Here is a 13,199-nt window from a genome sequence, read left to right on the forward strand (position 1 = left end):
CCTCCCTCCGGCCCTGCCTGGGGTCCTCACTTATTGGGGAGCAGCAGGTGCCCAGGGGCTGGCGAGCTCCCGGGGGCCTGGCAGGCGTGGCCAGCAGAGGGTCTGGCTCCGTCTTCACTTGGAGGGCTTGAACCCGTGAGCAGCCTGGTGGGATCTGTGTTCTGCAGAGTGGCTCTGGCTGCCCAGGGATCCTGCCGTGGGTAGCCGAAGGGGTGTGGGCTTCGGGGAGGGGCTGAAGAGGACCCTCTTCTCTGGGCTTCCCAGCTGAGTCCCTCTCAGGAGAAATGTTGGCTGAGCTCCAAGAGGCAAGGACAGGTTGTCCCCCTCACCGGGGCTAGAGCCATGTTACTAGAGAGGCCCACCTGGGGGCTTTGGAGACCACTCCTGCCGAGGAGTGACCTCTTGTCTGTCCTTCCAGCCTACAGGGACCATTTACAGAAGTGGGGCTCAGTGTACTTGCCAGATGAGCCCCATGCAAGAGCGTGGAGCCTATGGGGCACAGGGAGTAGTGGTGGCACCGTGGGGTGGACCTGGTGGTCACGCCCGCATCCCTGAGCTGGACTGCAAAGCCAGGCTTCATCAGGCTGGGGCCCCCAGAGCAGGCTGCTGGGCTCCCCTACATCCCCCGTGGCCTCTGGCTGGCTGGACAGTACCACTGTAGACAGGGTTTTGTGTGGTGGCCACAGGGCTGGGTGTGAGTGGCCGTGTGGTCTGTGGGAAGTGTCCCTCCCTGTGGCATGTAGAACCAGGTGTGTGAGCCCACCAGGCCTGCCTCTCAGTGGGCCACCCCGTCCCCCAGCTCCTCTGCTTGTTGTGACTGAGGCCAAATGGTGGCCTTGGTGAGGCCCCTCCCCGGCCGACCCTGATGCAGGTTGCTGTGACCTTCATTCACAAGGGGCGTTTGCAGATGCAATTCAGTTAAGGATCCTGAGAAGACCGAGAGGAAATGGTATATTTCAAACTGCACTTAAAATTTGTGACACCAGCACTGTCTTTGCCTGGCACTTGGCCCTGAATGTGAAGAATCCCACATCTGCTGATAACGCAGTGGTAAGCAGTTCGTGAGACCCCCATGTCCAGCTGGGGCACAGCGAGGGGGGCAGGTGCTCCTCCCTGGCACCTGTGAACCTGCCTCCCACAGAGAGCACTGAGGAAGCTCTTGTCCTGGACTGCCCAGGTGGGTCCAAATTCAGCATCCTAAAGATACCCACAGGACTTGACAGCAGAGGAGACGGCCGCACGGCCAAGCTGACCCAGGTGCCCGCGTGCCCTGAGCTGGAGGCATCAGGGAGATGATGGAACGTTGGGCACTTCTGCTCTGAGGGCAGCAGCCCTGGAGCCGGCCGGCCCAGGCTCACTGTCCACGAGGCCTGGGCATGTCCCTTCAGTGTTGGAGCCTTAGCATTCCCACAGGGCTGGGCCTCGTGGTCACCAGTCCAGGGGCTTCCACGGAGGAGTGGGTGGCCTGGGACCGGGGCTCTGAGTCACAGGGAGGTGGTGTGACGCTGTCCATGCTGGGCTCCAGTGAGGGACCCTGGGCCAACTCCTGGCACGCCTCGGGGCCTCAGCATGGACTGAGGTGTGTCCTTCAGGAGAGGGCCTCCTGGGGTGGGCAGGTAGGGCCTTGGTGTGCTGCAGCCCTGCCCTACAGCCCAGTGGGCAGCTGTTCCAAGTCTTCTGATGTGTTCATTCCCTCCATGGACAGCCCTGGCTCCTCTGGGAGTCCAGCATCGTGGGGTCCATCCATGGGTCTGAGCTCACCTACCCTGGAGCCAGCAGCTGGTGGGGTCCAGGGGGGATGAGGATGTTTGGGCAGCCAGCCAGGTGCACCTGCAGCTCCCTCAGCCCAGCCTCTCCTTCCTGGGCCGCCTTTATTGGGGGACATTTGGAATCATCCAGATTGACTTTTGTTTAAAAATGCACACAGGCCATAGCTGCAGTTCCGGCTTAAAGCTCGACGCTGGTGTTGAGGTGGTCCACTCAGAGCCCTGCTCTGTCTTTGGCTTTAGCCCAGCTTAACAAGCCCATCGCCCTCGTCTGCCTGGCAAAGCGCCCTTCCCAGCAGCGGCCTGGGACCTTGCTTGGTTCTAGCCGCCACTGTCCACTGCAGACACTTCAGTTGCCCTGCTTCAGGGCCAATGCCTCGAGTTCAGCTCTGCTTTCAGGACGTGTTCTTTAATGGTGGTGGAACACACAAGGCGGACTCCCCACCTCGACATGGTGAGCGCACAGCTCGGGCGCTGGGCGGCCTCAGCCTGGTGTGCAGCCAGCACCACCCCAGCCTGGAACTCAGTCCCCGTCAGCGCTAACCCCCCAGCCTCCGGTCCCTGCACCCTGCTGCCTTGTCTCTCTGCACTCCGGGGCCTCCCTGTGCCTGGCTCAGGGTCCATCGAGCCCCTTGGCTTTGGGCATGACCCTTGCCTGGATTAGCCGAACTTTAAAGCACTCCCATCGTTTTCCCGTGGTGGGTAGATTAGATACGTGAACCTGGCAGCCGGGTCCTCTGGAGCGCCCCAAGACTGTGCTCACCTGGAACCCCCGCTCAGGGCTACCTGATGGCCAGCTGCCAGCAGCTGGTGGGGTCCAGGGAGATGAGGTAGGGTGGTGGGCAGTGAGTCCAGCAGGCACTGTGGATGAGATGTGCTCCAGGGTGGGCCTGGCAGCCCTGGGGTCCAGGCCCAGCCCTTGCCTCTCCTGGACAGGACCTGCTGGATTCACTGGGCTGGTCACCTGAGCTGGCCGAGCCTATGAGGAGGTGCCAGGCAGGGCCCAGAACATGGGATGTGGTGGAGGGTCTCCATGTGGCTTTAGGCCCTGCCTGTCCGCAGCCCCTGGAGCTGGCCCCCACCCTCCACGTGCCTCCCACTGTGGCCTCTACAAGGCCCTGGCAGGACGCCCGCTTTCTCCTGTGTTCCCAGGGCACCTGGCTGTGGAGATATTGAAGTGATGTCCGATAACATGCTGGACGTCCCTCAAGGCTGGCGCTGCGGTCACAGCTGCTCAGGTCAATGTGGCTCGAGGGGAACAGTGGGGCATTGTCCTGGGAACCATTGCTCCCTCCACAGCGCTGCACCTGCTGGGAGCTGGGCCGGGCAGCGTGCAGGTGCGGGCAGCCCCAGTCCAGAACATGGGCCAGTGTCTTCCTTTCCCTGGGCCTCAGTCTCCCAGCCCTTGGGGGGTGTCCTGGGACAGCCTGACCTTGGAACTCCAGGATGCAGAACGGGGGGCAGAGGGGTGTGGCTGCCCCCAGAGACAGGGGTGCAGGTGGGCCCTGGGTCCTGTGTGAGCTCACCAAGGGCAGGAACCCTGGCCAGGCCTCCCTGAGACTCCCTGCTCCGCCCAGGACAGGAACAGATAAAGGGGTAAATAAGATAAAATGTGTTTTATCTGAGTCGATAAAGAATAAACTGTGTTATATAATTCTTCTCAGGCCAGCACAGTGTATTCAAATATTTGAAGAACTGTTTAGCCTTCAGGATGTGGTGAGGTTGAAATGCAGCCCAGCACGTGGGGACAGGTTCGCACGGCATTCTGAGCCCTGGGCTCCTCACGGGCCACGAGGCAGGGCATCCTGGAGCCAGGCGCAGCCCCGCTCACCTTCTCCCCTGGCCTGAGCCGTCTCCCACCAGCCCTGGCCCCACCCTGTGGTCGCCTCCCGCCCCACCTGCCTCCCCTTGTGCTCAGGGCCAGTGTTGTGTCCTGCCCTCCGTGCTGGACCTTGCTGGGCGAGGCTCACTCAGCTGTAGCAGCCTCGGAGGGCACAGGAGGGCCCCCCAGCTGCAAAGTCCCCTGGGGCACTTGGCGCCTGTGGCCTGTTCCCGAAGCTCCCAGCCTCCCCCGGGCCCTGGGCCAGCCATGCCCAACCCCAGCCAGCGCCCTGCTGCTTCCCTCCCTCACCGCCTCCAAGCAGCAGCAGTGGATGCTGTCACCTCAACAGCAGGAAAAGTCAAAGTTTGTGACAAGCCATGCAGCTTGTCACCCGTTTGGCTTGAGCTTGTGACTTGGGAGCCCTGGGACGCTCATTGTCCTGAGATAGCCTCTTGATCACCCCAGGGCTCTCCTGGGTGCACGTCACTGTTGGCAAAGCGTGGGCAGGAGCTGGTCAGGGGTCCTGGCTGTGGCCCCGAAGGGCTCTGCTGCGTCTTCCCATGCTCACGCTGCAGGAGCTTCAGGGCTGTCAGAGCCTCCGGAGGCCACGGGCCTGTTCCTGGCACCAAGTCCCCGGGGGACCCCTGGTAACACCACCCTCCACAGCTCTGTGACGGGGGCTCTGACTTATGAGGAGGGGAAACCCGGCCAGGTTGCTGCCAGGGCCGCATGGCTGTGCAGGGGCAGCTGGTGAGCGCTGGGTCCTATTGGGTGCCCGGCGGCTGGGGAGAGGCCAGCTGAGCACCTCCTGCACCCAGCAGCACCTTCTCTGCTCGCTCTTGGCTGTGCTGCTGGGCCCGTCCCACTTCCCTGCAGCTGTGAGTCAGGGCACAGTGGCCTGCAGGGCCAGGGTGGCACAAGCCCCAGAGGAGCAGCTGGTCCAGTGCCCCTGGGAGGCCAGGGGCTCACGCAGGCCCTCTGCAGGCCTGGAGGGAGCTTTGGTTCGTGTAGTGGGAGGCAAACTCCGTGCAGGATGGCGGGAAGAATCGGCTCCCGTGCCAGGAACGGCACCTGCCCCAGCCGGACACTCTGTCCAACCAGGGTTTGCCCGGTGCCCACGAGAGCCAACGCTGGCTCCGGAAAGGGCTGTGCCCTTATTCACCCCCATGGGGGCTCCATGAGACCTGGCTGCAGTGTGGGTCGTGGTCTGGGGGACAGCAGAGGGCAGGGGAAGTCGCAATGCAGGGGCTGCCTGTCCCGGGGAGCAGCAGGAGGGGCCTGGGAGGACCAGACACCCCTGGCGCTAGGCAGGGAGGGTCCTTGGAGCTGAGCCGTGTGGAGATGGAGGTGCAGAGTGCCTGTCGGGAGGCCACGTGTGCCAGCACCCTGAGACTCGAGGCAGCCAGAACCCCACCTGTGAGGGGCTGGTGGTGGGAGGCAAGGCCCGAGGAGGGGCAGGGGTCCGACTGGGGTCTGGGTGGTGGCCTTGGGTCTGGGATGAACTGGGGCTGTCCTGGGCCAAGAGACAGGGTGGTAGCCGTGGGGACAGAGGCAGGGTCAGTGGGAGGGGCAGAGGCAGGGCAAGGTGCTCAGGGGTCAGGTGCCGGTGCGCACACCAGGGGCTGAGTACTGCTCTGCCCCAGGCCATGTCTGGTCACCAGCTCTCAGGACACCCACAGGCCGGGGTGGGCTCAGAGGATGGCCTGGCCCCTGCCTGGGCAGTGGGACCTCCCTGTGGAGCTGAAGAGGGCCCCCAGGAGGCAGCAGCTGGCACAGAGCTGCCGACCCGGCTCCCTCGAGACTAGCAGAGAAGGTGGGGGAGCTGCGCTGGGCAGGGCCACCATGGTGACAAGAGGGCCACTTGCTGGCTGGGTGGGACAGCAGCGTGGTCGAGGTGGGGTCGGGCTGGAGGTGGCTGTGCAGGTGCCACAGATGGCCCACCAGGGACAGTGGGTCGGTCCTGAGGGCTCGGGGCCACAGAGGCCAGGAAGGGGGGTTAGCCACAGGAGCCTGGGGGAGACGCCCAGGTCCCTGTGACCCTGGAAGCCCATCTGTGACCTCTGAGGGTCGGGGCCCGTGTTGGGCAGAGGGAGACGGGGAGATTCGGCAGGGCTGAGCCCGCAGGAGGCGCTGGGCGTCCTGGCTGCTGTGGGACTGAAAGCCACGGGGGCAGTGACTCTCAGGGCGGGGAGGGGCCTGGGCTCCTGGTACTGGGCAGAAGGTCGGCACCTCGGGGGGCAGCCACCCTCTGCCCGCCCCTGAGAGCCCGCGTGAGGTGTTTGCCGTCCTCAAAGCCCTTGGAACATCTCACTGGCTGCCCCTCCCCAGGCAGGAGGAGGGCTGGGGCCACCTTGGCCTGGTGACATACAAGGACACTGAGCTCAGTGGAAGAGGGACCCTGGGGGTTCACTAGTGGGAGGGGTGGTTCCTCAGCTTTGTGGCTCCCACCGAATCAGAACAAGTGGCCTGTGTTCTGTGTGTCACAGGGCACGTGGGCAGCCTGGGTGCTGGCCCTGGGCGAGACCCTGCTTCCTTTTCCTTTGATGAGCTCTGAGCTGGTGGCCCGCTTCTCCTTGCCACCAGGTACCCTGCCTGGCCCCGAGTCCTGCCAGTGGGGCCAGGGGAGCTTGACCAGAAAGCGTCTGTGGAAACGGCGTCTGGAGACAGCTGCACCCCAAGGCACGTGGTGAAGAGCCCGTGCCCGGCAGAGCTCGGGGGGCCGAGAGCACTGCCCTTCGGGTCCAGAGCGTCGGTCATGCCGAAGGGGAGCCCTCTTGCCCACCAGTGCCCCGGGCTGCTCCCTGCCCTGTGGACATGCCCATCCAGGACACGAGCCTGTGATGGGTGGTCGTGGGGTCTGCTGGCTGGGCACAGCATTTTGAGGTCCTCCCATGTTGGGCAGGTCTGGGGTGTCCACCTGACGGCCTTGCATTTCCTGTGTCCACTCACAGCTGAGGGACGACTGGGCTCTGGCAGCACTCTGGGATCTCACACGGGGTGCCTCGGTGGCGGCTGCTGACCCTGCGCCCTTCTCTTGCAGCTTCCTCATCGTCCTGGTCTGCCTCATTTTCAGCGTGCTGTCCACCATCGAGCAGTATGCCGCGCTGGCCACAGGGACGCTCTTCTGGATGGTACGTAGGGGCCTGGGGCCTCCAGAGGGCTCAGTGGCCCTGGGGGTCGGCTCTGGGAAAGAGGAGGCTGCTCCCGGTGCCCCTGGTGCTGGGCTGGAGGGGGCCATCTGGGCTGGGAGCCCGGCACGGAGGCCTGTGCGTGTCCCTCTGTGGGTAAGGGCTGGGGCCTCTCATCCCTGTGTGGGCCGGTCCCCAGCCCTAGAGAGGAGCTCAGGCAGTCTGAGGACCAAACTCCTGAGCACGGGGTCTGGCCCCTCCACCTCTGCAGGCCCCGTGTGCTTGTGGTGGGAAGGAGGACTCTCTCCTCTCCAGCTGGCCATGAACTCTGGACAGGGCCTGGGGGGACCCTAGCTGAGGAGGGGGCCTGCCCCGGCATGGATTCAAGAGCCTGCAGCCAGGGCCGAGAGGGCCCCCTCCGCTCGCCTCTCTCTGCTGGGCCCAGGATCTATGGGGACCCACGGCTGGTGTGGTGCTGAGGCTGCTGGGGTGGTGCTCTCTGGGGACCAGCTGTGTCTGGGGGACAGAGTCCCGAGGAAGCCGCCTGGGGGCCATGGCAGGGCCTCTCAGGACTGAGTCCGCACCTCTGTTACGCCTGCCCTCTCGCGGTGGGCTGTCCCAGCAGCTGCAGAAGGGGCAAGGATCAGGAGGGGCTTTCCATCGCCCGCTACCTGGGGCTGGCCGGGCCAGCTCTCATGCTCATCTGGCCCTGTGGCCTGTCCAGCTGGGCTCCTGAGTCACCCTGGACAGCCCAGAGGTGGTGCCTACCTTGATTTTAGGCAGCCAGGTCTGCCTGGGCTTTAGTGGTTCTGGATTCTGAGTTATGGGTCAGTGTCCCCTGCTCGGGGCTCACAGTGCCCCTACGGGCAGTTGTGTGTTGATGTGGAGCGTGGCCACTGGGACTCTCTTGAGGCTGGACCCCTGGCCTCCAAGAAAGCGGCTCCTATCCCAGAGTCTCTCCAACCTGACTTGAGGTGCACCTTTGTTAAAAACCAGATTCCAATGCAGAGTCGCTCTGGGGTTCCCTCCTTGGCCTCCCGGGGCCAGGCAGAGGCCTGGCTCCGGTGGGCGGGCAGGGCCTTTCCTGCAGGGCTTTCCTGGCCATTCCTGCTCGTCTTCTCCTCCCAGTGACCTCACGACCCAGTGGTCCAGCTCTGGCACCTGATGAGTTAGGTCGGGCAGCCCGGCACCTGTGGTGCGTGTCTCTGGGAGCCTGTGTGGTGGGGGCCATGGGTCTGGGACAGTGGCTGTGGGTTATTCCTGATAACAACAGGGGTGGCAATGAGCAGTTGGGGACTGTCACTGAAGGGTCCTCTCTTGCGACGTGTTTTATGGGATGTTCTTGGCATGCACAAAGCCCTGACGGGCAGTTTCCTGGCCTGGGTCTGCTGGGCTTAGTCACTGATCTAGCAGGTTCCCCCCGGTTCCTGGGTTCTAGGATGGAAGTCCCTTGTGCAGGTACAGCTGTCACCAGTCCTGCTGTGTCCTGCTGTCACTTCATGCTTATTCAGAGGAATACCCAGCCACCAGGCATGGGGATGGGCATTTCCTGGTGTTGGGGACTGTCCCCCAGCCCCAGTCCTGTGTGGTGGGGTGTGATGGTTGGGCTTGTCCCATGTCTCTCTTGGGTGTCAGAGTTTTGCAGGGGGCTTTTGGAGGACCCAGGGACCTCTCACAGTGCCCAGTCAGGCTGTGTGTCTCCTTTCCCGCTCTAGGCTACTCCCGTGCCCCGTGCCACCTGCCCAGGACCCTCACCCCCTGTGGACCAGCTGTCCGTGAACGCTGGCTGTGTTTCACAGGACAGCATGGGGTCACTGTGCAGGGAGGTGTGTCGTCCACAGGGCGTGTGCACCAGGCCTGGCCTCTGCGGGTCCCTCCGTGGGGACGGGGTCTTCGGTGCTCCGCCCTGGGACTTGCCCTAAAGGGCCTGGGACTAGGGTTCCCCACGGTTCTCAGCTGTAAGGGCCTGGCTGCGGAAGATTCCCCAGGAGAGGAGCACATGCACATCTGTGTGTGTGAATGTACACGTGTGAGCACGCCGTGTGCCCATGTGCCACGTGCAAGGCAGCATACACACATGTATGCATGTGCCATGTGTGCTCACACACAGCTGAGTGCATCTGGGCATGTGTGTGAGTGGGAGGCTGTGTGCACCTGTGTACACGAGCTTGTTCATGAGTGTTCACTTGCCTGCCGTGTGGTGTGTGCCTGTGAGTGTTCAGCTGTGTGTGTGTACATGGGTGTGTTTCACGTGTAGTTGTGTTAAACCATGGTGACGTGTTCACGTGTGTGCCCATGCGTGTGTGATGCATTCGGCTCCTCCTGTGCTACCTCGGAGGATCTGGGGTGGTCAGCCTTGGTCCCCCAGGGTGACTTGGTCCCCCAGGGTGATTTGGTCCCCCAGGGTGACTTGGGCCCAGGAGCCACTGCCTCCTTCCACCTGGCCCTAGCATCTGTGGAGCCTGCCTGCCACCTGGTGGCTGCTCTTGGAACTGCACTTGCCTTTCCACAGAGCCCTCAGGCTGGCAGCCACTGAGCACTGGGCCTGGGAGGTCCACACCTCCCACCCTCTCGGGGCAGGTGCCAGTGGAGCAGCTCCCCTTCCCCACAGCAGAGCCCCTTCCCACTGTAGCCCCCATCCAAGTAGTGGCTCTTTTCCGTTCTGTGGGAGCAGTGGCCCTGGCTGTGTCCCTGGGCCCCCTTCCCACACTCCCACTGGGAGGCTTTCTAAAGCAACCTGATCATTCTAGAAGCTCCCGTGGCATTTGGGGCAAACTCCAGCTTCTCTCATGGACCCCCAGGTGCCATTGTTCAGGCACCCTCTTCCTGTCCCTGGCCCCCCACTTGTTCTCTGCTGCCTCTGGGCCTTTGCACCGCTCTGCCGGGGCCTGGCTCTCTGACATCTTACGGGGCTGACTTCTCCCAGGACACCTGCTCTTTCTTCAGAGGGCAGGGTGTGATGCTCTGCCTGGGGCTCACCCTCCCTCACCCCTCCCAGGGACCCCTGGCCCTGCCTGCCCGCCTGCCAGCATGGTGCTTCCTGCTCGGCACACCCCCGGGGGTATGTGTTCTTGGGCCTTAATTTCCCCATCTGTAAAATGGAGGCGGTGACAGACAGCCCCCTGCCTGCCACATGGCCTGGTCATGTTTACACTCCGTGTCACCCCACTTCAGCCTGAGGGAGTTGCCCCTTCCAGGTGGGTTGAGCTGACCATGTCCAGAGGCCTATGCCAGAGTGACAGCCATAGGGGGTTGGGGGACATTGGGAAGGAGGCAGCCATGGCCTAGCACTGGACCAAGCGGGAGGTCGGTGGGGCCCTATGGGGCAGCCTGTGTGACAGTCAAGGCTCTGTAGGGTCGGGGTGCTGGGGCGGGAGGGCAGGGTGAGGAGCGGAGCCTGGCTGGGGCCCTACAGGTGGGGACCCTGCAGCTTGCAGTCTCCAGGTGGGCGAGCATGGAGCACAGGTGGGTGGAGAGGGTGCGTCCCCAGGCCGGGGCACACGGTGTGGGGCGCCAGGAGATGCCTGGAGCCATCGTGGGGGGGCAGTCTCAGCAGACCATGCGGACACCAGGGGGCGCCCTCGTCACGTGCATTTCTGCAGCCCCTGGGCCCGGCCCAGCGTGACTGTGAGCTCAGCCCAAACCGCAGCCCCGGGCCCCACGGGGGCCCGGCCAGCCTGCAGGGACGGCAGTGGGAGATGTGGAACAGCCTTCGAGGCTCTTCCCGAGCCGTGTTCTCCCTCCTGCTGCTGCGCCTGGCTGTGATGGTGCCAGAAGGCTGTTATCTCAGCGAGGGCCGAGGAAGCCCCAGGGCGGCCTCCGAGGGATTAAGCATTCTGCTGAACCAGGACATTTGGTGGGCCTGAGAAAGCCATCTTGGGAGGAGTCTCGCCCGGCCAGGTCCGGCCTGGGACTTTGGACAGGCGCGTGGCGGGGCCCCACCTGGTTCCCGTCCAGGGGAGGCTGTGTGCTCACATGTGTCTGTGGACGTGGCAGCACGTGTGTGCCTGGGCCCGGCCGGTCCCGCTGGGGGCTCTCCCTCCGCCCCAGGAACACTCCTTTTCTCTGCCCTGAGAGAACCTGTCCCGGCCCAGGTGAGGGCTGGCTTTTGTGACAGCCTTTGTCCTGATTCCATACCGAAAGCGTGACACGGTTCATGTCTGTGCCTTCCGGTGGCCAGCATGCCGGGGGACTGTCCTGAGGGGCCTGTGGTTGGAAACCCGTGAGTGGCGGCTGGAGGCCTGGGGGATGAGGTCACTCTTCCTCCCTGCTGCGGAGGCTCCCTTGTCCTGCTGCAGTGACCACCCCTCCCACCAGCTGCATCCTCCCCGTGGCCGGCCTCCCGCCTCAGTTTCCCAGCAGCAGAGCGAGGGGGGTGGGGGCCGTGCCCTGCAGCGGCTCTCGGTGGGTCTCCCTGTCCTGCTGAACAAGGTCAGGCTCTGTTCCCAGCTCCTCTCAGGCCCCAGCCCCCCGTTTCACACTCCGGATGACCCTGCAGATGCCGCCGCTCCAGCTCCAACACCCCACGGCGGACGTGAAGCACACTACCTGCCCCGGAGCCTGGTGGGGCAGCGCGGGCGTCGCGCTGGCTGCCTGGGAGCTGTGCTGTCTGCTCTCGTATCAAGTCTGGTGGCCCTCGGGAGGCCATCAGCAGAGCCCCTGCCGTCCCTGCCACGTATCGAGTGTGCTGTGTGCACACTCTGATCCTTTCCCTGAAGAACCTTGTTTGCAGCGGGAGAGGGGGACTCTCAGAGGTTGAGTCACTGCTGCCCAAGGTCAGGGGACCAGCGGGAGGCTCGGGTTTTCCATTAACAAGCCCCAAGCCCTGTTTCCCTGCACGCCTGCACCTCCCTGCCCCAGGAGCTCCTACACGCTGACCGAGCGCCATCCTTCACTGTCACTTGGTGTCACCTTCCTGCCTGACTCTGCCCCGAGACGTCCACCACTTCCTCCTGGGCTCCCAGGTCCTCCAGGAAAACATCCTCTCCCCTCTGTGGATCTGGAGCGTCTCTTTGTTCCTGGCACACAGGGTCCCTGCCACGGGGGCTCTCTCCGATTTCTGCTTCAGAAGTGCCCCCTGCCCCCTCTCCTCAGGTTGGCTCGTCCTCTCCTACATCCATTCAGCCAGCAAATATTTATCAAGCGCCTGGTGTGAGCCGGGCTCTGTGTACAAACAGGACCTGGGCCAGGAGGGCAGGATGCAGGCCTGCACCCCGGGGACCTCGCGGCACAGTGCTGCCTACGTGGAGGCCAGCACTCCCGTCCTGCCTGCAGGGAGCCCTGGAGCGGGGATTGGGGGGACACAGCCTCCAGCTCTGTGCATAGCCCCTGGGCCCTGGCCGCTGCCGCTTGCTCAGATTTAGGGTCACTCTGGGAGGGGAATTCCTCCCTCACCTGAGACCCCCTGTCGCTCCCCCGTGGTCTGTTCCAGGGGACATATCCCCTAGGCTGGGTGGGCCACAGTGAACTCAGGGCCTGAGGCTGCTCCCTGGTGAGTGGGCCTCTGGGTGTGATGGACGCTCCCTCTCGGGCTGGCCTGGAACCCCAAGCAGAGCTGGATCAGCCTGGCCAGAATGTGCTGCAGCCTGTTTAAGGCGGGCATGGAAGCGCCAGTGTCCCTTCTGGTGTCTGGTCCTGCAGGAGGACTGCTGGGCTGGGGCCGCAGGGTTTTCTTTGTGCTGTGGATTGGGACCGCGAAGGCTGTGTGACAGAGGGCCGCGGGCAGCTTCAGCCGTGGACATTCCTCTCTCTCAGCCTGCAGGCCCAAAGCCTGAGACCCGGGTGGCAGCCATTCCAGTTCCTCTGAGGCTGTGAGGGACCCTGGGACCCAGGTCTCTCCCTTGCTGCGGGGTATCTGTTGGCCATCTCTAGCCCTCCATTCCTCTCTTCACCTGCATCCTCGTGTCGGTGTGATGCCCAAATGTCCCCGTTTTGTCAGCACACCAGTCACTCGGGGCCAGGGGCCCCGTTCTCTATGGCTTTGTCTTAAGCCACATCTGCAAAACCACCTGTGAACTCGGGTGAGACGGTCCACCCTGGGCGCCTCTCCCAGGGGTCTCTGAGCTCGGCCCACATCCTGTGGCCTGTTCCAGTCAATAAAGTTTTATCAGCACATGGCTGCGCACCGGTGAACGCGACTGCTGGAGGACTTGTGCTTCCACCGCAGGACGGGGACCCTGTGACCTGCAGCTCCTCGAGTGTGCACCTTCTGGATTTGAGGGGAAGTTGGCTGAGCCCTCCTTGAAACTATTAGCTATGTCACTTTTAAAATAGTGACACTCAAACTGGCATGTGAACTATGGACAGTTGTCTCCCCTGAGAGTCGAGGGCAACGGGCTGGAGCCGGACAGCCGTCCACCCTGCCATCTGTACTGTGCCGGGGCCGCTCACGGCCGCCTGGGTTCCACTGTTCCCCTCTGGGTGCTCTGATGTTGCTGATTTCAGACTCGCAGGGTGGCAGTGGGCAGCTCACACGGGTCCCAG

At 63.7% G+C, this 13,199-nt stretch overlaps 1 protein-coding gene across 11 annotated transcripts in view; it reads left to right on the forward strand.

Annotated features, from left to right (window-relative positions):
* Positions 1-13,199, forward strand: part of Kcnq1 (potassium voltage-gated channel subfamily Q member 1) — a 293,896-nt gene that overhangs the window by 48,999 nt on the left and 231,698 nt on the right. For all 11 annotated transcript variants that reach the window (XR_013437356.1, XM_078045366.1, XM_078045362.1 and 8 more), the window contains exon 2: positions 6,629-6,719. Coding sequence is in view for 10 of the 11 variants with exons in the window: in XM_078045366.1 (XP_077901492.1) it covers positions 6,629-6,719 (91 nt within the window). In the remaining variant the exon portion in view is untranslated. The remainder of the gene's footprint in view (positions 1-6,628; positions 6,720-13,199) is intronic.

This window comes from Ictidomys tridecemlineatus, chromosome 4, assembly GCF_052094955.1.
Source record: "Ictidomys tridecemlineatus isolate mIctTri1 chromosome 4, mIctTri1.hap1, whole genome shotgun sequence".
Classification (NCBI taxonomy): Eukaryota; Metazoa; Chordata; class Mammalia; order Rodentia; family Sciuridae; genus Ictidomys; species Ictidomys tridecemlineatus.